The sequence below is a fragment of the Acipenser ruthenus genome, chromosome 21, assembly GCF_902713425.1.
Source record: "Acipenser ruthenus chromosome 21, fAciRut3.2 maternal haplotype, whole genome shotgun sequence".
Lineage (NCBI taxonomy): Eukaryota > Metazoa > Chordata > Actinopteri > Acipenseriformes > Acipenseridae > Acipenser > Acipenser ruthenus.
This window is the reverse complement of record NC_081209.1, coordinates 4,530,200-4,555,994: the sequence shown is the minus strand read 5'-3', so window position 1 is coordinate 4,555,994 and position 25,795 is coordinate 4,530,200. Positions and strand designations below refer to the sequence as shown.

The 25,795-nt window shown below is 40.1% G+C and overlaps 1 protein-coding gene across 1 annotated transcript; it reads left to right on the top strand.

Annotated features, from left to right (window-relative positions):
* Positions 1–4,778: 4,778 nt before the first annotated feature.
* LOC117428000 (sodium- and chloride-dependent GABA transporter 1-like) lies at positions 4,779–24,376 on the top strand. Its single transcript, XM_058994427.1, has 13 exons — positions 4,779–5,589; positions 10,042–10,176; positions 14,262–14,472; positions 15,385–15,517; positions 15,800–15,934; positions 16,177–16,280; positions 16,840–16,964; positions 18,535–18,647; positions 19,916–20,056; positions 20,636–20,735; positions 21,012–21,112; positions 21,414–21,584; positions 21,913–24,376. The coding sequence occupies exons 1-13, from the start codon at positions 5,328–5,330 to the stop codon at positions 22,054–22,056; spliced, it is 1,875 nt and encodes a 624-aa protein (XP_058850410.1). The 5' UTR covers positions 4,779–5,327; the 3' UTR covers positions 22,057–24,376.
* The last annotated feature ends 1,419 nt before the right edge of the window (positions 24,377–25,795 follow it).

Below are 25,795 nucleotides of genomic sequence, written 5' to 3'. Positions count from 1 at the left end.
GGTTGTGGGTTCAATCCCAGATGGGGGACACTGTTGCTATACCCTTAAGCAAAGTACTTTACCTAGATTGCTCCAGTAAAAATTCCACTGTATAAATGGGTAATTGTATGTAAAAATCATAATTTAATTGTATGTAAAAATAATGTGATATCTTGTAACAATTGTAAGTTGCCCTGGCTAAGGGCATCTGCTAAGAAATACATAATAATTTAACAGCATGAAAACTACAGCCGTACTGTATTACTTTTCATTATGCTGACCTGCTCGGAGGGCAAGGTAAGGATAGCTGTCTTGGGAAAGGGGTGTTTCTGGAGCCCCATTCCTTTTAAAGCCTTGGATTCAAATTAACATGCAGCTGTGCCTTTAGATTCTTCCATGTAGTCGCTGTTCTTTCTTTGAAGTGCTAACATTAGCCCCCCCCCCAGTGTTGTCGGTTGCTGAGTGGCTGTCACCCAAGGACAGAGCTGCTTTGTTCGCTGCCACTCCTATCAGTAATAGCAGAAAAAATGAATGTATGGCCTTAATAGCCTAGCCTGCAATACCTCAGTTACGGCTTAGTGTTCGAAACAATGCTGCATTTCAGGAACATCCAGACGGGTCAATACAGCCACTGTGTCTAAGGGTGTGCCCCTACTGTCACCTGCCTTGTGAAGTCACTGAGATCCTCATGCAATCCTGTGATGACTTATACAGGTGACCACACACATGTACATGCATTGCAGGATAGGGGATTTCATCATTTCATCATCCCCCCCCCCCCCCCCCCCCCCAAGACAAGTAAACTAGAAAATGGCATTTTATATATAATGTACAATATACTGAGAATTAAAACTCCACTGTCCCGTGCAGTTTTTTTAAATTTAAATTTTGTATAATTTATTATCGCCTCTTCAGTCCCTGTATGTATCAAACTGATATGAAATGCGTTATAGAGGTTGGCACGTGCTACTGAAAAAAAAAAGGGTTATCAGTTTTATCATATTTACAGCCACAGCACCAGAATTGTCATGTTTGGATCTTTAAATGTTGGCTGCAGTACTGATCTGAAATCCCCAGGGGGTGTGGTGCGTTTGCTATTCTAATGCGATTAATTTATCATGCAAATCATGTCTGTGGTACAGTATTTGAATTTCCAAAATACAGCATGACATCGCAGAAATCCTGACCAGAGCTGATCATTTAGATCAGGGGATCCCAGCCCTGGTCCTGGGGACCCCCTGTGTCTGCTGGTTTTCATTTCAACTGAGCTCTCAGTTACTTCACTAGACCCTGAACTGAACTGATAATTTGCCTATTTATACCGTTTTAATAGTGTTCAGCTCTTACAGTTGCAAGTTACTTATAAAATGTGATAGCTAACTTGAAATATGTATAATCATATAAGATTAGTGCTGATCAGGGTCTGTGAAACCACTCGTATAAGATTAGTGCTGATCAGGGTCTGTGAAACCACTCGTATAAGATTAGTGCTGATCAGGGTCTGTGAAACCACTCGTATAAGATTAGTGCTGATCAGGGTCTGTGAAACCACTCGTATAAGATTAGTGCTGATCAGGGTCTGTGAAACCACTCGTATAAGATTAGCGCTGATCAGGGTCTGTGAAACCACTCGTATAAGATTAGCGCTGATCAGGGTCTGTGAAACCACTCGTATAAGATTAGTGCTGATCAGGGTCTGTGAAACCACTCGTATAAGATTAGTGCTGATCAGGGTCTGTGAAACCACTCGTATAAGATTAGCGCTGATCAGGGTCTGTGAAACCACTCGTATAAGATTAGTGCTGATCAGGGTCTGTGAAACCACTCGTATAAGATTAGTGCTGATCAGGGTCTGTGAAACCACTCGTATAAGATTAGCGCTGATCAGGGTCTGTGAAACCACTCGTATAAGATTAGTGCTGATCAGGGTCTGTGAAACCACTCGTATAAGATTAGTGCTGATCAGGGTCTGTGAAACCACTCGTATAAGACACATTTACACAGTTTGCCTAGTATTTCTCTTTTCTACTACTTAGCTATGGCATGCAGACAGAATGTGTCTCTACCTTATCTATTGCTCACAAAGCCGTAACAAATCTCTTTAGCGAATCTTTATCTGGCTAGAGATTTCACTTTTTTGTTTGTAGAACACATGGATTGGAGGGCATGGGAAACTGAAGGTCGCATAAAAAGCGGTTAGCTTCAAATTACAAATGAAATCCACTAAGCGGAAGGGGGTGAAAGAGAGGTTAGAAACGGCACAAACACCAGTTCTTAAGAAATGTTTGGAATAAGTCTTAGTGTCAATATGTTTTGTGAATCGTTGGCTGCTTTGGTTGCATCTTGTATACTTTGCTATAGAGAATTGTTTAGTTTCTTGCCATGAATTATAAATAGCCGGGCAAGCTGCCATGTTAAGTCAGGCCTAGATTAAATATCTGAGAATTTACTAGCAAGCTGTGACACAGCTCTGAGTGCAGCATATGTATTTACACTGCATGTGGGAGCATACTTATCTTTTCTACTATTTAACTATGGCATAGAGACTAAATGTGGCCATAACAAATCTCTTTATCTGGCGAGAGATTTCACTTTTTTGTTTGGGAAACTGAAGGTTGTGTGGTTCCAGTGTAGAACTCATTTTGTAAACAAGACAGCAAGAACGGACAGTCTTATCTTAACAAGATTCCAGACGTTCTGCACCAGCAGGTCCTAACTGGGTTTATACTGCACGAACCAGAGCGTCATGTTTCCTTTCTATAATGCGCCATAAAGTATACAGTGCAACACACTTGTTTTCCGTTATTCCAGATAATGTTTACTGTCTATGGGAGATTTTTCTTACAATATCACTCTATTTTGGGTTGTCACTGTACCAACACTGCACGGGGGAGGGGGGGCTGTTTCATTACAATATTTACATTGGCTTTGTTTTTACTGTGCATCTGACCTAGTCTTGTTTGGCTCCCAGCAGGCACAGGAATGCCTGTTACAGATAGAAAGAGCCAGTCAGTATTTCTTCAGCTGACTGGTAAAAATATGTAGACTTGTTATTTGCAGGTTGGTAGGTTGACAAATGCTTGAGGCTGTATAGTAACATTTACACAGAGATTTATTGAAGTCAGAATGCAGTGAGTTGACAGAAACAGAAGACCATGAACTGCTGGCTGTATTTTATGTTTTAGAATTGCTGGTGACGTTCTCAGGTGTTGTAACCAGATCAGAATTCACAAAAGAGAATTCACAAATAAGAATGCCATGTTTGTTTTATAAGCAGATACACAAGGTCTGACTGACTTAGGGGTTGGTTTGATCAAGCTTTTATTACAGCATTTTCTGCTGTCAGTACTCTAAACCCCACAGATTGAAAAATAACTTGTGTAATTACAGTTGAGAAATCTTTGGCCTCAAACAGCAAAACATATTTGTACTCACTTGTACAACAAGCCAGCTGATATACCATATCTTTCTTACTTGCCTTTTATCATACAATACAGAAACCTTGGTCGCTTTTCAACATTTCTTTCCCTCTCACAGGCCATGGTTTTGTAACAAAGGGCTGGCGCTGGGACTTTGTGTGTGCATCTGTGCTTGAACTTTATCGCTTTGCAGAACTAAGTTTACCCGGCTGCAGACACAGCTCCCCTATACTGGACTATTGGTGCAACCTTGCACCAGCGCTGGGATCATTATGTGCACGTGACAGGAGCCAGGGCGAATCTCTCTCTCTCTCTCTCTCTCTCTCTCTCTCTCTCTCTCTCTCTCTCTCTCTCTCTCTCTCTCTCTCTCTCTCTCTCTCTCTCTCTCTCTCTCTCTCTCTCTCTCTCTCTCTCTCCCCCCCCCCCCCCCCCATTAGATCATTCCTATAAAATCTCAGGTAAATTCACCTGGGCGTTGCCGTCGCAATCCGAGTTGGATTTCTCCCCTCACCTCCCCAGCTTCCACCTTAACCCAGGCAGTCCCATTGTCATGGTCCACACTGGTGATCCTGGCATCGTCGGATCAGTTCGTCTTTCAGAGGACGGTGGCTTTCTTCCCCCTTAACCAGCGGCAAATAGTACATTGAGATAAGGAGGTCCCGCCAGGACTGAATGTGTTAAACAAACCAACTCCTGGTTATAAAGTGTGTTTGTCATGCATGTGATATTATGTCAAAGACATTCACAAAAACATTTCTTGAAATAGAAATATATATATAGACTTAGTTAACTTTGAACGACATTACCTGAGTGCTCAAGGTGTTGTTGCCTTTTAAAAATTATAATAAAACCATTTCGCATTTTTTAGATTTCATTCTAATTGTTTTACTGCTCTTTCAGCTGCACACACCAATGATACACTGATGTCATGGCACATTTCACCCCCCTCTACAAATATACCAACGGTGTGGAGTAGTGATTAGAGCTCTGGACTCTTGACCAGAGGGTCGTGGGTTCAATCCCTGGTGGGGGACACTGCAGCTGTACCCTTGAGCAAGGTACTATACATAGATATCTCCAATAAAAACCCAACTGTATAAATGGGTAATTATATGTTAAAAAAAAAAAAAAAAAAAAAAAAAAAGTGATATATTGTAACAATTGTAAGTACCCCTGGATAAGGGCGTCTGCTAAGAAATATATAATAATTAACGTTAAAACAAAAAACACACAACCAGCTCTATCCGTGTGTGTGAGGAGCCACGACACCCGCCGGAGTGCATTTTTCGTTTTGAAAAATAGTGCTAAACTGTTTTGAAAGTTTAGCGACACCCCGAGTGACGTCATGAATACAGAGGTGGGTCTCGGTGTGGACACGCTGCTACTGCAGCAGAGTGTAGTAAAGAACAGGAAACAACAGGACTTGAAGAGGGTTATATATCAGCATGTAATCAGGATATATGGTAGGGACAATCCTAGCGTTGCGGCAATGCAAGATCACTTATATACATATGCACACACACACACAGCTACAAATACAATGTAACAGAATAGGGTGTAGATTCTGAGTTGTATCGTTTTTGTAACATTTACATTATTTAGTAATACATTTACATTACTTAGTAATACACAACAATGTACCGGTAATTTCTGTTTTGCTTGCTGTTCTGAACAGGTCCACGATTGGTTCGTATATTCCTATACGCTCGTTTTTGTGATTTAGACTAGCCTGCTAATAAATAGTACCCTATTTTAAGGAGTTACGTGTAACAAAATAATTTGACCTTAAAATTAAGCAAAGTATGTTGCGTTGAGGTTTCTACATTTTCTCCAACACAGCTATACGTATTATTATTATTATTATTATTATTATTATTATTATTATTATTATTATTATTATTATTAATAAAGATATAGTTACATTCAGTAATGGGAGTGGGTGAACAACACATGTGTACGGAATTGAAATTGCTATCGGTAGTTCAGGCCGGGGGGGTGAATGTTGAGGAGGGGGTTGTGTTGAAATCGAACCAGCAGAGCGATGTGAAGATAGAGGAAAATGAGAACCAAGCGCCGAGTGAGAGGGGGACCTGGAGCCGCCGTCTCGAGTTCACTCTGGCGTGCATCGGGTACGCCGTGGGACTCGGGAATATATGGAGGTTCCCTTATTTATGCTACAGGAGTGGAGGGGGTAAGCAAAAATAAATATATAAATAAATAAAAAACATTACAATGAACATTTTAATTGTATATATCAGTCTTCCTTGCCATCGTTTGTTCTACGTTTGAAGAGTGAGGTTTTACTACAAGGTAATTGGCCCACTGAAATTAGTTAAACATAATGTGAAAATGCATTGAACGCATGTAAACTCGGCATCACTCACTGACATGCCCTCTGTGTAAATTTGTTAACAAATCAAAACATTTTGTGCTTAAGTGGAGATCATGTGTAGGACCACGTCTCAGTGCGCATCGGAATATCCCTGTTGCATAAATAAATACAGTATTTAACAGCACTTGCCTGATGCAATATTCACAGCCGATTTTTAATGCATTATGGTGGCTTAGCAGTAACCTAGTCAGGGCAGATGGGGTCTAAAAACGTTCTCCATGTGTCTACAGTATTTATATACTATTTCTGGTTTGTTATATAGCTCTATACTATAGTGCACCACCGCAGCTGGTTATGAAACAGTGGCCCTGAATATCCGAATCGTCTCCCGACAGTCTGAAACTCGCTGTCTGCGTCTGTTTTAAACCTACTCATTCCAAACGCTGTTTTCATCATAAAATGAAACGCACTTCTGCTGTTTTCCGAGAGGTCGAATAGCGACAATTTACATATTTACATAAAGGTGGCGGAATAACTATTCAGTATTTTAAATGAGAAACCTATGTTAATGACGCAAATGACAGTTTTTACGACATTTCGGGATTTAAATCAATGGACAAGGTAGTAAAGGCCGAGAAAAAAAAAAAAAAAAACACGTGTGTTTCAGGAGAAACGAGAAGATACATGTAATATAACATAATAATAAAGCAAGTACGCCAGGACGGAGAAACAAAAAGTAAACTTATAGAGCATCATTTTAATGTAGTTTAATTATGTAAATGTATGTTCTGTATTAATTAAATTGTCGGTATGGTAGATATTGCATGCTAAAATAAATAAATAAAAAATATACACATAAATAAATGTAGAAATACATTAATAAATATATTTGTCTTTATTTATTTTTCATTTTGTTAAATAAAATATCCTCCATACCTGGTTGCACTTTATGAAAATTAATAAAAACGTGAGTGTGTAATAGAATATCATACAAACAACGGGTGGCAAAGAATGACCCGCTGTGACCCCTCAGGCCGGTGCTTGACTCTAAATCCTCTTAGTTCATCACATAAATACAATATTGTACCAAACAGGTCACTCCACTCACAGGAGACCTTTGTTATTTTAGCGCGGAGCCTGTTTGAATAGGTTGCCATCTGTTGTCATCCTTCTTGGCCATTTTGGATCTTGTTGGAAACAGTCAGAGTTAAAACACTGCCACAGAAGCGTTCCCCGACGAAAAGCTGTGATATTCAGATCCAGTGGCCCTTCGTTGATTACGTGACTGATATACATGCGTGCTGTTTGAACTCATGGGGTCGTGTTGGCTGAAGTGCAGGGAGACTGGAGTGTGTCTAGACTCCCTTTACAAAAAAGGAGCCTTCTTTGTCGGGATAGTTTACAATTATTTACAGGGGGTAGGGAAGTCCTTTATATCAGAAGGAAGAGCATTGAACCCTGTATATTTCTCTTTCAAAAAATAAATAAACAATGTTATTTATGAGAAAGCTTCTGGCCTGTTTAGTCGATTTGGCAACAAGTGTTTTCAAAACACTGACCTGTGATCTCTGTTTAAGTGGGGCAGTGAATTCCACTGTTGCATAATTACCAGAAATAGGAAATACCAGTTTGAATAAAGTCTCTTCCAGTGTAAACACAGATTGGTTTATCCGGTACTGGGTGTGGAGAGGATGTTGGGAAGTGATGTTAAATAATTGGTGAAGGTCTTTGTTCAATTCCAGGATTGTAGTGAGGATCTGAAACATCTAACCTTTACTTCAGTAGTTCGGGACAAACACCAATCACAAAATGTTTTAGTACAAATATTTATTGTAGAGAATGCGGAGTATGCGATTTTACAGAAAAGTATGCTGTATATACACACATTCATTTGGCATCAAACCTAACTTGGTTTGAGGGTTCGTTGCCTGGCCGACTGGACGAGGCTGAGACCCCCATTGATAAAACATAAAAATTGTTATTAAGAAAGGTGGAGATGGGGAGGTGGTGGGTTACGATGAAATCAAAACGCAACTGAGAGATAAGTGAAGAGGGTATTTATAGTGCTAACAATTTAATTAGCTAGCTAATGTGTAAATTGAATGATTCAATTTGGTGATGCGGAGATTGGTGTCTGACCCTCCTCCCGAACTTTAATTATAAATTTCATTTAAGCAGATTCCAAGGTAAACTAGTCACAATGGGCCCTGTTTTCATATGTGACTAAGGGGTTAACAAACCTTTCTCAAGGGAGTGTGTTTGAAAGCAAACAGTGGAGGTACTTGTAGGCTTTTGATGCCATGGTAACTACACTCATTTATTCATATTTAAATCTATTAATGTGTTAGTGATGTCATGGTTAATGATGTAACAATCTACTGTTCCTTTCTAGAGGCATTAAATAAATATAAATACACTTTTTGCTTTCTTGTGGGAAGGAATATACAATCTAGCAATGTGATATAGTGTATTCTTTTGCCAAGCGATATGCTGAAGATGTGATTTGACCATTTAGTTTCTTGCCACAAGAATAAAGCATTTGTGCAGATGGTGGCACTTTGTGTTTAATTAAAATCCCGTCCATAGTATCCACAGCTCGGCCCCTCCTGAGTCGAATATCAAGTTAACCAGCAACACTTCTAGAACTTCCGACACTGCAAAAATGAAGCGCTGTATGAAAATCATTTGCTGTGTTGTTTGGCAGATGGTAATCCTTTTTATGAGAAACTACTTAGTGGCATTGTAGCAAGTGAATGGGATTTACAGTGAAGAAGAGGCATGGGTGTGCATTGCAAATACTTAGGATCTGTAGAGAAATCTAACAAGCTGGTGGATTTAATAAAGGCTCCTGAGCTATATCAAATTGTTTCAATGCTTGGTGCAGCAATGACTGATTGTTGCTTGATTGATTTTTTTTTTTTATCTGATTGGCTGTCAGTCTTGAAGCAGGTGGGAAGCTGCATGACACAGCAGAACTGTTGCCTAGCAACACTTCTCCAGCAGAGTTCAAAGAGGTGCTTCGTTGACAGTATAACTCGAGTTCGATTGTAACGTTAACCAGAATGTTAGTATTGGACACCAGGTAAATGTTTGCTTGAGTCTTGTAAAATAGAAAGTTGTAAATGAGTCACTAATATGTGCTGTATTGAGATTGACAGGCTCTATTCAAAAGGCTGTTTTAAGGACTGTTTTGGTAATTTTCTTAAAGCCTGTTTTGATTCATTAAATCAAATTTGTAGTGTTTCATGTAAGAGAATGTTTATAAACTCTTTAACAAAAAAAACCCAGTCCTTTAAAAAAGGCATTCCTTAAAAGCACCCTATTATAGTGTACACAAATTGATGCAGGGTGACATGTCTGGACATGAATGACTGTGTAACCCCATACCAGCGCTTTATCAATGCATTCCTATAGCTTTGTTTAAAACCTAATGCAATTATACGGCAATCTGAGTTCAAACAACAGAAGTACTGGCCATCACTGTGCCAAGATCCCAAACGTAAATTCTATTTGTCAAAAATACCTTGTTCATTGCATTCTGTCTGAGCTGTTGATGTTGCCATATATGCCAAGTGGAAGTAAGTGACTTTTGTTGTAAAACAACATGACAGTCTACTGGGGCCATGTACGATTGCAATGTCAAAGTACAAAGGCTCAGCACTGTGGCTGAAAGGGCTTATAGAGTCGCCATTGCAGGTACTTGATGGTATATTAAAAGTGGCATAGAGACCAAAGTATTGAAACTCCAAGACATTATTAATGTAAACCAGCTCTGTATACACGTGTATACCTTACCATTAGTTAGTTGCACAATACAAACTTGTGCATATGGAAAAATTCAAATTAATATATGTTCCTTAATCTCAACCACATAATACTGCAACTTCAGCCATTCAGCAGCTGGAGCCTTGGATGACACATTTCTTAGAAAGGTAGTTTCTTAACCATCAAGAACAAGGCCATGCTGCAGTTGGTGGGGTGACAAGGCCATACTGCAGTTGGGGGGTGACAAGGCCATACTGCAGTTGGGGGGTGACAAGGCCATGCTGCAGTTGGGGGGTGACAAGGCCAGGCTGCAGTTGGGGGGTGACAAGGCCAGGCTGCAGGTGGGGGGTGACAAGGCCATGCTGCAGTTGGGGGGTGACAAGGTCAGGCTGCAGTTCCATTCCACATGGTTCCAGTCTTGGCAGTGGTGCTTTTATTGGGGTAACAGCTGCAGGGGGCTTTAAAAGTTAAGATATCTCTCATATGTTACACCCATACCAAGCTGGGGGCACCTCTGATGTGTTAATCTGTGTTTTCTGTTCACAGGGGCATTTATCATTCCATACGTGGTGATGCTGTTCTTGTGCGGAATTCCACTGCTCTTTCTGGAGTTCTCGATTGGACAGTACATGCGTCTGGGGCCAGTGCATGCCATGGCCAAAATCTGCCCCCTATTGAAAGGTTAGTGATCCCCAAAAGGTGCAAGGTTGAACTCTTCTCATCCACAGCTGTGTAGACGTTCCTCACCTTTCACCTTGACACTCCCGCATTACTGACAGAACAATCTGCTTGAACCATTCAAGGGATTGCCAGGATCATGAGACTTGTTGAAAGAGTGTGTTTTATGCACAGGGGTCCTTCTGTACAGGTGGTCTTAAATATAGGTTGGACTAGATGTCATGCTTTTGTAAGGTTGTGGTTTAATTGATTCTGTTATTGTCATTATCAGTCATAAAGAAAAATCCAGACTCTAATGACTCCTTATTAAAACTTAAACAGAGCTGAACATTTATTGATTCCAAGTTACAAAGGCTACCTGTATAAAGAGCCCAATAACATTAGGCATGCAATGGAGCCACTAGCATAACAGTAGTTAGAATAAGCAGCCTTGTTACTCAGAGTCTTGGAGAGTTTGAGTTGTACAAAGGATGGAATGCACTTTCCAAAACTGTCAGCATGATGTTTTTACAGCTAGCAATTTAGAAACCAGGAACCCAATTCTAGTTTAAAAAACCAAGATGTGAAGTGGTTTAATTAAATGTGTTGAAATGTCTGTTAAACATATTTTCAGTCCAATTTAGCCAATAGTTAATCCCTGTGGTGGTAAGGGACAGGAAAGCTCTGCCTTAGCATAAATGAAACTAACATGAATCTCCTTATGATTTGGTTATCTAAATTCACAATACCCTAAATCATACTTGACCTAAAAAGACGTATCCCCATTGCTTGCCTGAGAAGTGGGCTCCCAGCACAATGAATAGTACTGATATGTAGACACCTGGGTCAGTGCAAAGGTTGTTTTCTGAGCTCAGTCTGGCTCAGTGTTTTAATGTACAATGCAGTGGGTTTCCTGTTCTTGATTTATTTTTGATTATCCGCTGATGGCTGGCCTGTGAAAAGATCCTTGCCTTTATAGCAGTACAGTAAAACCTCAGAGTTACGAACACCAAATTTACTCCCTGGCCGGTCAACCGAACGCCCCGTTTTTTGCCGGAAGTATGCAGTCCCTTAACCATTCCCACAATGCAAAAGGAATCCAGTTAAAATGTGCAAGGTTAACCTACTGAAATGGGGTAAGAACTGAAAAACACAGACGTGTTACACTCAATTGAAACAAAACATTTTTTTTTTAGAAACTTTAACCTGCTGATATTATTATTGTGTGCACAACATATATTTAACAATAAAAACAAACACAAATCTGTGTTGAAGTCCTCTTTTGAGCGGAGTGCGCCCTGACATACAGCCTGACCACTAAGCCCACACTCCACACAGACTTCTTGAAGATACCATGGGATTGTCTTTGGAAGAGCTGAAGTGACTATGGATTCAAAACCACAAACTCTATGTCTTTAAACAGGGCAGGCAGTGACTGACTAAAAGTCATGCCCATGAAATGGATCAGAAAAGATTTTGTGAGGTTTTTAAACATTTCTGTTGTATTATCGTGCACATTTTCATTGCATTCTGCATGCACTGTTAAAAATGTACCCATAAAATAAAATGTTGGGTGTACAAAAATGTATTGGTATCTTTAGCCAAAGCATATCGCTACACCGGCAAAAATGGTGCATGTTTCATTTTATCTGTCCAGAATGGATCCTAAACACCAAGCCAGCCATCAACCTGTGTCTGTCTTGGGTAAAGGTATTTGGTTGTGCTGCCTGTTCTAACTTGAAGACTTTTCCCCTTAGTTTTTTATCTCTTATGAAACAGAGATAGTCTACCCGGTCAAATCAAACGGGCTCATCACTTGAGCACTCGTTACAACCTGATGGTGAGTGGGTCATTGCTAAGCAAGGGCATGAAGCAGGTAGTTGTTTCTGTATTTTCTTTTGATTTACTGTATCACATGGTATTTGTGGTGCCTGTTCTTATTAAGATTGTCATCATCCGTCCATCAACCCAAGATTTTTTTCCGTCCCTCTTCATGGATTGCTCACTCCTTCCCGAGGTCTCGTGTGTTGCTCGCAGACACACTAGTTTTCCTAGATTTCTTGTTCGGGCTCTTTGTTAAAACCTGGAATGGCTCAATTGGCTTTTGAACAGGAGCCATGCTTCCATCCTTGTAATGGACTTGGAAATTGTGGATATGTGAAAAACAAAGGTCTTCCTGAATCTAACAGATATTCACGATGTCTGGATTTCTGTAGAAACACCAACTGCAGCTTCTTCTTCAGTTACTTCAGAGATGGAAATCCTAATTTTATTTTTCTCATCATAAAACAACGATGAGGTACTACAGGGAGACCCTCCTGTTTGTCTGCTTTTAACAGATTGTCATGCAGTGGGTCTAGTGGGAAGATGCATTATATTGATCTTCATTGGTTAGAACATTATTATTTATTTACTCAACCCCTTCAAATAATTGAGAGATTTTGCATTAAACTGACTGATTTAATACTGAATATATTTTTCAACATAATCTTGATTGTTTTGATGTTTTTATTCACACATCATTCCTAAATCGAATCCTTTCTCATGATGACAAGAGAGATTTGAGAAAGGTTTTCGGTTCCCAGCCTGATTTCTGACCCATAATTTATAAACGTCTAAACTATCCAAACAATCAGGGAAAAATACATGTTGAAAATTACAGAACCGCGAGACATACAGTACAAGACATGATACAACAGAAGGGAAAGTAAAATGAGGTTTTTTATAAACGCTACAGGGTGCCTTTTTAAATGCATTTGAAAAATGTATAAAATACGGGATGAATTCACGGGGAGAATCACTGGAATCCAAGGAGTACAATAATGGACACATGCTTTGAAAAGCTCAGACAGGTTTGTAAACCCCATGTTTAGTTTACACAGGGTCAGCAGTATTACAGTGTTTACTGTACAGCGCTGAGATATAGGCATGCTGCTGCTGTAATGAACAGCTGCCTGCAGGGCTTGTGTGCGTTTCAGGAAATAATTGGGCGTGAATGATTATTTGACCAGCCAGTGGAGAGCCAAGCATGAAAAAATGAGCCAAAAGCATGTAATCCTTGACTATAAAAACAAAAAAAAGAAGGATTTGATTTTGAAAACAAACTGTCGCTTTGCTTTAAAAGTGTAGTAATGTGAAAGGCCGCAAACCGATTTCAATAACAGAATGGAGTTCGAAAGCTTGTGAAAATGATAAAGGAGCAGGATTTTTTTTTCTGGGACTATTACCACCACATCATCAAGTCAACTTTGTATTTTGAACCAATGGGATGTTAATATCGTACAAATTGGCTTAGATAAACTAAATGCTGTGATTGGCCAAACAAGATCACATGACCGGAGCTTGCAGTAAGAATGGTCTTTCCCCTCACATCCTGTTGTGGGTTATTGCTTGCAAAACAAACACAAGGGAGGCGAGCACCCCAGTAACCACACCGGTATTACCAAGAGGGAATGACAGTGCAGTAAGTGATACTGTTACTTTTTGTGATGGTTTAAAAAAAAAAAAAAAAAAAAAAAAAAAAATATATATATATATATATATATATATATATATATATATATATATATATATATATATATATATATATATATATATATATATATATTATGTTCCTCTTGTGGTTTCAGTTTGTTCTGCTTGTGTTTCAATTTCACAAAACCATCTTTTCTCCTTCACCCACAATGAGAAAACAGAATACAAGAACGAGCAGCTCTTGTATAGAACAGCAGCCCTCCCATCGTTCTCACTGTGACTGTCAGAACGTCAGAGCTAATAGAGAGAACCGCTACCGAAGACACAACCCTACCAAATATTAGAAGATACAGCAAGTGCTACAAAGGCCATTCCAGGTTTTATTAATCCAAGATGTTGAAACTTTGCCATGTGCAATACAGTAAAATAAACTGCAACCTGTTCTTTAGAAAGGAATTGTTTTCTACAGTTGCTCAAGAAGGCTATGGTCATTTTAAATTGAATGGAGCAAAACAATTTGCTCCGGTTTTTTATTGTATTTTATTTTTAGATGCACTCTTGAACTCTAAAATCCATTTAATAAATGAAAGCGCCTGCCGTGAACCTGTGACTGATTCCTCTTTGCTATATTTCAGGTGTGGGAGTGGCTACAGTGGTGATCTCGTTTCTGCTCTGTACCTACTACAATGTTATCATCGCCTGGGCCCTCTATTACCTCTTCAGCTCCTTTCAGTCGACACTGCCCTGGCAGAACTGCAACAACACTTGGAACGTTCCGGAAAACTGCTCCAGTGGCTTCACGGGCAACGCCACACATCTTCAGTCGGCCAGCCAGCAGTTCTTTGAGTAAGTGTTTCCAGAGTCTTTTCCCAGGTATAGCTGAGCTGGACGGTCTGGGCGAGGTGTGGTTGACGATGGCTGTCTGTGTTCCAGTGTAACTGTCAGGTATAACTGACTGTGGAAGTAGTGTGGCAGTGAAGATGGATGAAGTTGAACACATATTTGTGGCTGTTTTTAGTCTTTACGCAGCTGTCAGGAGTCTTCTTGATAGAGATTTCGTCTCGCAAGAAGAGAAAAGCAACGACAAAGTTTGGCCCCATTGGGTATGAGATACGAAACTGTTTTGTCTGAGGTGTAGCTGAGCGTCAGTGGAAACCAGCTACACCTTGCCCAGACAGTCCAGCTCACCTGGGGAAGGGCAGTGGGAACGAGGCACTAGATCACTATGAAATATTCTCTTTTTTATGAAGATGCACTAAAGTGAAAGTTCCTGGGTTTTTTTTTCAACCTGACATTGTGTTGCTACGATTTTCTGCCTTTAGAGTCTAGACAACCAACAGGAAGCTCATCTCTTGAGCCGCCCCACGCAATAACTGCTGCTTGGTTTATGAACGGTTTATTGCATGTACCACATTATAACATGTTTATAATCCCAACAATTACAAGGCACCCTTCAATCTGATGTGCCATTCCCCTTACTGTATGCTATAGGGAATGGTTTGTATTTTTGTTAATAAAATCTACAAGTCTTCCGTCATGGCGCAGTATTGTCCTGTTTTTCTGTGAGTTTAAACAGACGCACCTGAGCTTGTTACCTACAGTAGACACTGTAGCTAATCCAGCTCACAGTTAAACCTGGAGCGGATGAAACATCTATGCAGTGAGAGCCTTTCTTTGTACATCGTCCTGGGGTGTCTTGTGATGAAAGGCGCTCTATCAACGTCCTTTTATTGATGATGTTGTTGTTGTTGCTTCCAGTCGCAGGGTACTGCAGATGAGTGGTGGAGTGGATCAGCCTGGACAGATTCGCTGGGAGCTGCTTGGTCTCCTTATTCTTGCATGGATCATTGTTTACTTGTGCATCTTTAAAGGGATCAAATCCACTGGAAAGGTGGGAGTCACTCTAGCCATCCATTCTAATAGCGGTAACCTCAGCTAGCAGGTTTGCAGTGACAAGGTTTATGAACGTTGCTGCAAAGCTGGAAGAAAGGCCCTGACTCAAAGCCACACCCGCATGTTTTTCTAAACAGGAAGAGTGTAATTTTCTGTGCAGCCCTAGTAATAATTGTGTGCTAATGCATATGGTCCTGCAGTTCACAGTTATAGCCATGCAAGCTGTATTGTTCTACTGTAGATCAAAGCAACACATTCTGTGCTTTGTGTCTGTTTGCAGGTCGTTTACTTCACTGCTATATTCCCTTACTTCATACTGATTGCCTTGTTTATCAACAACGTTCAGCTGCCTGGGGCCAAAGATGGAATCCTCTACTTTCTCACCCCGAGATGGGACAAGCTACTCGAAGTTCAGGTAACAGCCCAATTCATTACTGTCCTCATCAACACCATACCTGACAAGTACACACAACTGCTATTATTATGATTTGTAGTAGCATTAGTATGTTTGTTGTTCATATATATATATAACAGCAAGGTGGCGCTGTTGGATCATTGTAGTTGGTAGTGATTAGCGAGGCAGTACACTGGCTCACACAGCTGCACTTGGGTGTTTCTCCTGTTCCTTTGACCGCTTCTCTGCGTCGCCCCCTGCAGGTGTGGGTGAACGCTGCAGCTCAGATCTTCAACTCCATCGGCATCAGCTTCGGCTCCATGATCTCCATGGCAAGCTACAATAAATTCAACAACAACATTCTCAGGTGCAGCACTTCTGCCATGTTAATGGTCTTACTCGTTTATTTTAAACTGGATACTTCATACCCTGTCCTTTTCCATGGGGTTTTATTCATATACTTTCATGTGTGTCCTCTAATTCTCTGTTATTCAGGCTTAGATTATGGCATTAATAACCAGGGTACCTATTCCAGCAAAAATCTAAAAGCATGAAAATGCTTACTAGCTGTATGCAGCTATAATTTTTGTCTGCTGTGATTTTTGTCACCATCATTACTATAGCTCTTGAGATCTGATAAATATTGTTTTGGCAGCATTATTGTAATAAACCGTGTTATTCATGTATGAGAATACGTCCACGTATGTTATGTCAAGTGATTCTCATGAATAAGACATGCAGTGTTATTTAGCCTTCATGAAGGTTTTATGAATCCTACATGCAGTGCAATTTTAAATCGAGTTACTGGTTTGGTAATTCTTACTCCATGATTGTGGTGTGTTTTTCTTTAGTTAATGTTGGTATTTAAAAATGTGATTTCAACCCCTTTAAATCTCTCCATTTTCCACTTTGTTTTTCCTTTCCAGGGACACATTGATCGTCACCCTGACCAACTCTGCCACCAGTATCTTTGCTGGGTTAGTCATCTTCTCAGCTATCGGCTACATGGCCCACATACACCACCTGCCTGTTGACAACATCGCTACAGACGGTATGGACTGATACGTGAACTTCCTGTACCCAAATGTGCTCAACTGATGTCATTTAGGGTAAAAACCAAGACCCTCAGCAGGGGAGGGACCAATCAGGAGTTTGTTTTTTGTCCCTAAATAACGTCACAGTGTAGACTTCTGCATTTCACCTTCAGTGGCGATGGCAAGATGGTTGTTGTCTGCCTCTGACTGGCAAACGATAAAATAATAATGAAAAATCTCTTAGCTGTCTAACAAGCCATTTAAAGAGTACAATTTGTTTATCTAAGTTCAGTTATTATTTTAAGCCCAGCAGTCTTCAGCGGTGTACCTTATGAGTTGGTTCTACCACAGGGCCATATTCCCAGCATACAAGTAGATTTAATCTCTCAAAGCCGTTAGAATAAATTAAAACCAAAGGACTTGTTATGTCTATGATAACTTGTCTAACGGACAAAAAGCCCATATACCTGTAAATATGTGAACTAAACACAAATACATTCTAACTTCAAGAAAATAGGGGGCGTGAAGTTCAGCATGTGTGGTTGAGATGCCTGCTGGCCCACTGTGGGTGCTTTTATCGGTAGTCTGGCTGATCCCACTGTTGGCTGCCTGGGATTCATCAGCAGAGAGCCTTGCAAAATGATAGAAGGCCAGACAATTGCCTGAAGCAAAAAACAACATTTTCTAAGCTTGTAAACTAAACACGGCAATGATGCCTGGGAGGATGTAGTAATCAGTAGTATGCTTAGGGGAGCTCAAATAACTGTTTCCTGGTACTTTCACCTCCACCACATCTGCCTACATACTTACAGTCATAGTTAAATGGGCATTTGTTATAGAAGCAGCCACACAGCACTGGTGTGGCATAGGACAGTAATGCTGTTAGTTTGGGAAACAAAATAATAGGTTATAAACACGTATTGTTCTTTCCCTTAAGCTTATGGCCTTTGGCTCCCTTACTAGAGTTCTGCAAAATCTAATTGTACTCCTGATATCTTTTTCATTCTAAAAACCCATTCGGATGTAACACAACGTGCATATCGGACACATCAACATTAACCAGCTACTGCTCATTTGATAACTAGGTAGAATTATGTAAATGCTAATTATGTAAATCTTAGTTACACATAGAGCCTAAATAGGACAGAGAGTCTGAAAAGTTATAAATAAGAACTAGGCTGCAAAACAGTTTTTAAAACCTGATCTAGGTCACTAAATCGCCTGTGGTAAATGCTCAAAGCTCAAAGGTAAACACAGCCAATAAAGTCACCAAACCAAATATAAACTGCTCAGATATCACATTTACAGCCTGTTATTAGTTTTTATATTGTGACTTGTTTGTTGCAACCTTAGTGTGTATTTTAAGAGGGCAAAACTGGTACCCAGCAATATTGAATGTTTTACTGTAAGTTGGGGAAATAACAGGCTCTGATCTAGCACTAGCCTTAGACTACCTAATGCTACCTTAGGCAGTGCAGTATTCGTGGTAATACTGTGTCTATGAAGCAGCCCCTTCTTGCAGTCGTGTTAATGGTGTGCCCAGCTTGGCACTGTGATTGTGACTTGCTCTCCCCTCTTCATATCCAGGGCCCGGCCTGGTGTTTGTTGTTTATCCAGAGGCCTTTGTTACCATGCCGGTGTCTCCCATGTGGGCGGCCCTCTTTTTCTTCATGCTGCTCTGCCTTGGGTTAGACAGCCAGGTAAGAACGTGATTGCATTGTAGTGCGTGCTGCTTCCTTTAACTCTTTGAAGTTGCATGCAAGCTAAATCCTTTACCACCTTCTGTAGTATCGTTTTGTTTGAAGCCAACCTCAAAAGCTTACATTTGCATATGTGTGGCTGCTGTTTTTTTTTCTAATTTGGTGCAAGGAATAGTGTCAAATTCTGTGGTACCACAGGGCTAATAATTCTGTACCTGGGAGTCATCTATTGATCTACAGCAAACCACAGCTGATCCAAGTACTGCTGTAGTTTAAAACATTCCATGGAGCCACTGCTGTTCAGATCAATCGAATCGACCCCTTTATCATGGAGCCTGTACCTGATCAGCTGCTGTTCAGATCAATCGAATAGACCCCTTTATCATGGAGCCTGTACCTGATCAGCTGCTGTTCAGATCAATCGAATAGACCCCTTTATCATGGAGCCTGTACCTAATCCGCTGCTGTTCAGATCAATCGAATAGACCCCTTTATCATGGAGCCTGTACCTGATCAGCTGCTGTTCAGATCAATCGAATAGACCCTTTTATCATGGAGCCTGTACCTGATCCGCTGCTGTTCAGATCAATCGAATAGACCCCTTTATCATGGAGCCTGTACCTGATCAGCTGCTGTTCAGATCAATCGAATAGACCCCTTTATCATGGAGCCTGTACCTGATCCGCTGCTGTTCAGATCAATCGAATAGACCTTTTTTTTTTTTTAATAGATTAAGTTGTACTGGTCTTCATGGTCTTCTCAAGGGGCTTATAATCACTGCAGGGGTGAATTTGGGAGGTCTGTTTTCTTAGTTGATGGTAATGTCCCTGTATTTGCAGGGTTTTATGATAGAATGACCAGTAAGTAAAAGAAAGCAGCACACGACTCGGGCAAGCCGGTAATATCACAGATATAAGAATGGTAAAGCATGGTGAAAACCAGGAGAAACACAGCAATTGCACAGTAAGCGTTTGTGTTAACCTTTTTAGATGGGTTTGAGCCATCTTTATCTCCCAGTTAATAGGAGCAACTAATTTCATCTTGGCCCAAATACAGAATTCTCTCTTTTTTTTTAGATTTGCATTTCAAATGCAATCAAAACAGATTTAATGCAGATTGACATGAACCATGCTCTAATTCACAGTACTGATCGCTTGAGTAGAGTTGACTGCCTGAATTTGATTTAATGACTGACCTGTACACTGCATGGAGCTGCAGGGATGGGAATAATCCAGCCCTTGTTGATGCTGTTTCATGTTTGGGTTCAGTTTGCCATGGTGGAGGTGATGGTGACGAGCCTCATGGATGGCTGTGGGAAGCAGCTGCTCAGAGTGCTGAAGAGGAAGGAGCTGCTGGTCCTGGCAGTGTGCCTGGTCGCCTTCCTTCTTGGGATTCCCAATGTCACTCAGGTGGGTGCTGCTAAACCAGTTCAGACTGCCACCTAGCATTAAACATTTAGAGAAAGCCCATAACCTAGAAGCTAAGCAGCAGACCAGTCTATACCACTTTTCCGGATTTGTTTTATTTTTGTATTACGATGTAATCGCATACTGACCGAGTGACATTCCGGTTCATTATTAAACAAGCTAGCTTGCTTTTGCATAAAGACTATAGGCTATAGATGTATTTTTCTTTACATAGTAGTGTGCCAGCACTGGTATACAGGGGCTTGTCAAGGAAACTACAGTCAACAATGCATCTGTCTGGACTCCCTTAAGCTCTTTGGGAGAATCGGCCCCTCACATGTATCCTTCTCTCCCCTTTCCAGTTCCCATGGATGTTTAGGGCAACTTATGTAATGTATTTTTTACTCAATCCACTGTCTTCTGTTTTCACTGTCTGTCTGCAGTAAGCTTAGTTCATGCAACGTCTTTCCAGCGTCATCTAGTGGCGGTGTCTTGTATTGCGGGCTTGCGTATCAATAAAGTGTATTGTGTAAATGCTTCCAGCTCGCCTGACTGCAGTTGCTTCCCTCTCTGTCTGTCTAGGGAGGGATATTCTTCTTTCAGCTCCTGGATCACCACACTGCTGTGGTGTCCCTCATGTTCCTGGCTTTCTTTGAGGTTGTTGCCATCTGTTGGATCTTTGGTAATGAATGTGATGTTTATTTTGTGTGGTTTTTTTGCTTTAAAAAATAGTATTTGTGAGATCTTGATTAAATCAGTTAAAATTACCATTTAAAAAAAGGATATACAACTATTATATAAATTATTGCCATGATAATGGCATTTATAAGATTTTAACACTCTATGAAATATTTAGAAATATATAGATAAATAAAAGTTTTTGCTCAAAAGAGCCATCTTATGCATACTGATAAACAATGCGAGTGATATCAGATAAACCCCCACCCCGTTATTTCAGGTGTGAAGCGACTGACCAGGATTGTGACTGAAATGCTGGGGGCGCCTCCTAACATGTTCTTCAAAGTGTGCTGGTGGGTGATCTCCCCCCTGCTGGTGATGGTGGGTATAACATGCCGAATCCGTTTTCAATTTGAATATGACACGACTGAGAAATATAAATGTCAATCATTTCTGCTGCGTCTCGTTTTGCTAGATTCATACTTCCATACTAAACTGTTTTTATCGGTTTATTCATTTGTATTGTATACCAGGTTTACGCAGTGAACGGTCAGTGAACGGTCAGCTCACCGCGAGTGTGTGTGTGTGTGTGTATTATATATATATACATACTTGCATAGAAAAGAGAGAATGTGTTTATATGTTTATTTATTTATTAATACAAATGCATTTCTCCTTTCAGATCATTCTGATCTCCAGCATCGTCCAGTACAGTCCAGCCCGCTATGGTAAGACCTACACCTACCCCCCATGGGCTGAGGTGCTGGGCTGGTTCTTTTCTCTCTGCTCCATCATCTGGATCCCACTAGGAGCTGTGCACACACTCTACTACAGCGAAGGGACACTTCTACAGGTGAGTGACTGTGTGTGTAGAACATTGCTCAATATTGAACCAGATTACATTACAAACCAGATATGTGCCAACCTAAACTTCCCACGCATAATTATAATGGTCTGATATTTAGGTACCTGTATTTAAATCCAAATGATCTGAATAAATTCACGTTATTTAAGTGGGACATCCGCCATCCGCATGTCTTTTCATGAATTTGATTGAGCTGTAATTGGTCAAGTGTCCAGCAGGTGGAACTGGTGTATATACTGAGTGACAATGAAAGTGCTGTGGAAGTCAGTGTTGCTGTTGTCATGTGCATCGTGATCCCCGCTCCTCTGTTTTACAGCGGCTGAAGTCCTCAATCATACCACTTGACGAGCTGGCCTCCATGGATGACCTGCCAGTCAAGACCTTGGCTAATTCCTCCCATTCGCTTTCGCCGCACATGATTCCTGAAGAGGTTCCTCTCGGAAGGGAAGACGTCGGCTGAAGATTGCATTGGAATGTTACATTATTCTAGTGGATTTGTTCTCCTTTCCTATAGCAGTAGTGTCCCAAGCGAAAGTCTTCATCATCATTATTATTATTATTATTATTATTATTATTTTTACATACACTGTGTGGGGGGGGGACTGTGTAACTTATTTAGAGTAAAATTAAACTTGGTTGTGGGTCACTGTTGCTTCTCTAACGGTGACTGTTGTTATTACCGTACATCGAAGACCAACTGAGAAACATGTCACAAGGTTTTGAATGTACCTCTTGTTTAGACCAAACAAGAAAATGTTTTATTTCTATAGTCCTTAAAGTAGGTGTTCCAAAACCTCGATTCCTTTAATTGACCATGTGTAATCTGAAAGTGTGGCCCACTCTACTTCTGTTTACTCAAAGTGCCGGAGCATCATGGAACTAAATCAGAGATGATGTTTTTCACAGAAAACCTTTGAGCCCCTAACCTCAAAAAAGCGGAGGGACTAGGAGGTATGTGTTAACACAAAGGTTGCATGAGGTATAAGGTGTTTTTTGCTTTAAAATGTAAATTCTTTGTGGTGTGTGTGTGTATGTATATATGATAGATACTTATTTCAGATATCTGCTGTTTTGCAGTTTAATGAACAAGAGATGATCAGATTCTATGTGGGTTTCGTAAAATCTATTCTGCTTTTCGTTGCTGTTTTCTGTATATTCCTCACTGGCACTGTACTGCAAAAAAAAATGTTTACATGTATGTGCGTTTTGTGTTTTGCTCTGCAAGATATCCTTGCACTGAAAATATGAAGCACAAACTGCCACTCATAAGTTGTTTTTTTAAACCATGCCAGTAAAATATGCAATTCCAACAAAGATCCATTCCAGTCCCTGAGCAGCCAGGTTTGTGAAAGCCTTCATGGAATAAGGTGCATCGGTCTTCATGTATGGCTCTTTCCATCCATTCCAGTCCCTGAGCAGCCAGGTTTGTGAAAGCCTTCATGGAATAAGGTGCAACAGTCTTCATGTACGGCTCTTTCCATCCATTTCAGTCCCTGAGCAGCCAGGTTTGTGAAAGCCTTCATGGAATAAGGTGCAATGGTCTTCATGTACGGCTCTTTCCATCCATTCCAGTCCCTGAGCAGCCAGGTTTGTGAAAGCCTTCATGGAATAAGGTGCAACGGTCTTCATGTACGGCTCTTTCCATCCATTCCAGTCCCTGAGCAGCCAGGTTTGTGAAAGCCTTCATGGAATAAGGTGCAACGGTCTTCATGTACGGCTCTTTCCATCCATTCCAGTCCCTGAGCAGCCAGGTTTGTGAAAGCCTTCATGGAATAAGGTGCATCAGTCTTCATGTACGGCTCTTTCCAACCATATCCTCAGAGAGGCCCAGAGCCTTGTTCAAAACAAGTCCAAATGGTTTTATTGTATCTCAGAGTTGAACTAAGTAATTGCAAAGCTGTTGTAACAAGGTCATGGTTTGGAATGGTGTTCTACTTGTGTAAAGGCTATACTGCTGATCACTGCAGTATTTGGGTTGTTTTTGAGGTGTGCAGTAGTGGCATCGGACCACTGGAATCTTCTGCAATACTGGGTAACTGTTTCCACAGCACTGGATGAGATTTTGTGAATCAAAATGCAACACCTATATTTCTGTATGTAGTATGTATGTATGCCAAAAAAGGAAAAGAAAACCAGAAATGTTGATAAACTCTATATGAAGAATTAGATGCTATACATTTTAGAGACGTGCAGACAGTAAACCTGCTGCATTGTTCAGTGTACATTGCAACACTTAATTAGCTTCTATTTGAGGTAGCGATTACATTGTCTAAAATTAATGAGATGCAAATGAAAGGGGGTTTACAGTATCTTTTTATATTTTTTTTTATTATTTATTTTTTTTATTTCTTAGTGTTAAGGCTTATAAATGACTTCAGCAAATACCTGGAGCGTGTAAAAAGCTAATCAAACTGAAGTTCATATTTGCATCTGTATAATGTGATACATTTTCTAATATCTCTTGAAGTAAAGGCATTTGTTTTTTGCTGAACTACAAATGCATTGCCACATCCGGAACCAGCAGTTGCTGTTGCTTCACTTATTTAGGATTTCTAGAGTTTCAGATTCGCAAAAAACTAGACCCTGTTTTACTTAATGTCAACCATAAAGGCTGTAAACTTGGTTTGCTTACATTTCGTTTTTCTTTGACACTTGGTAAAAAGAAACAAAACATGTACAAATATATTTATTAGGAATATTGAATCTTCAAAAGAGTTTGGAACTTACTCTATTTTGCGTTCTGACTTTCTCTTTAATAAAACAAATCTGTTATTGGTCTAGTTTTTTAGTTGTGTGTGTTTTTTTTTCTTTTGCAAAACAGATACATGTGAACCGACCAATATAAATATTATTGAAAATAATTGTCAATGTGTCAATGAAATATTGAAAACCTATATTTATTGTTGATAATCATCTAAACTTTTAGTAACTTGTGTATTAATATGTGTACATATTATAAATTAATACACCCTTTTATCAGTGAAACTAGCTTCTATAAGAAAAATAAATATTTGTTTTCATACAGTGATCTCATGAGGGTTGGTTCTGTTTTGCAACTTGGTGTCCGAACGGGGTGCAACTAACAGGCAAGGAATTTGCAAGACTTGAAAGAAATGACTGCAAGGATTATGCAAGGTTTGTGCAAGATATGCATTAAATCTTTCCTTATAAATAAATGTTTTAAATATATTTTTTATGGCAGTTGTAATGGAACTACAATAGGGTATAGAAAGTAAAACCTTTTTTTTCGCTATATACAGTAAACCCGCAAAGAAAATGTATTGGTCCTGCATTGACACTAGATGGCAGTAGTGTACCATATATACAGTTAACCTGAACAACCCCTTCCCAGCACAGCCTGTTGACTGCTATCCGCAGAGGACCAAGTGGAGAGACTTTATTTTAACTGCAGGTTTACTTGCATACATGTGCTAGAGCTAAATAAGCCTCTGACATTACAAAATAAAACCTGAACAGGTGGCCTGGCATTCAAGCAAGCAGCCGGAAATAGAGGACAGAAGGTAGGAGACACTTCTTTTCACAGAGAGTGACGAGGGTATGGAATGGTACCCTAGCCATGCTGTTTGTGCTGAATCATATTTTAAGACCCGGCTTGAAGTTTTGAGGTGAACCAACTAGGAACCAGGTGATCACTGGTGGGCTGAATGGCTTTCCCTTGTTTGTTCTTATTTCCGTTTGCTCTTTCATTAGTCTAATTTGTTTGATGTATTTTTTTGCAGTGTGTAAATTAAAGCACTGCATTCTATTTATTATGACTGTTTGCACCTTGCTGTGAGATGCAAGACCTCGATTTTAGAATAAGGAGAGGCAATTAACAATCACGCAGAACAAAATATCACACTCAAGCAATCATTTAACTAGCCAGCTACTACTAATTCTGTGCTGCAGATAATAAGCTTACACGGAAAAGAGTTTAATCATATTATACACTAAAAACAAAGCATTAAAAGCTCACCCTCTGAAGAGCAAATGAACTGCTGTAGCCACTCGGTCTATATATTGCTTTCTTATTCCTGTGTTTGGTATGGATTTTCTGGTGCGCTAATTAGATTTTGCACCCCAGAGCGGGTCTGTATTATGATCAATACATTTCCCCATTCCAATATGACAAAATGTGTCACGGCCAGTAATTTACTGTTGGCGTAGCTCAGAAATCAATAGAGATGTACTCCTCACAG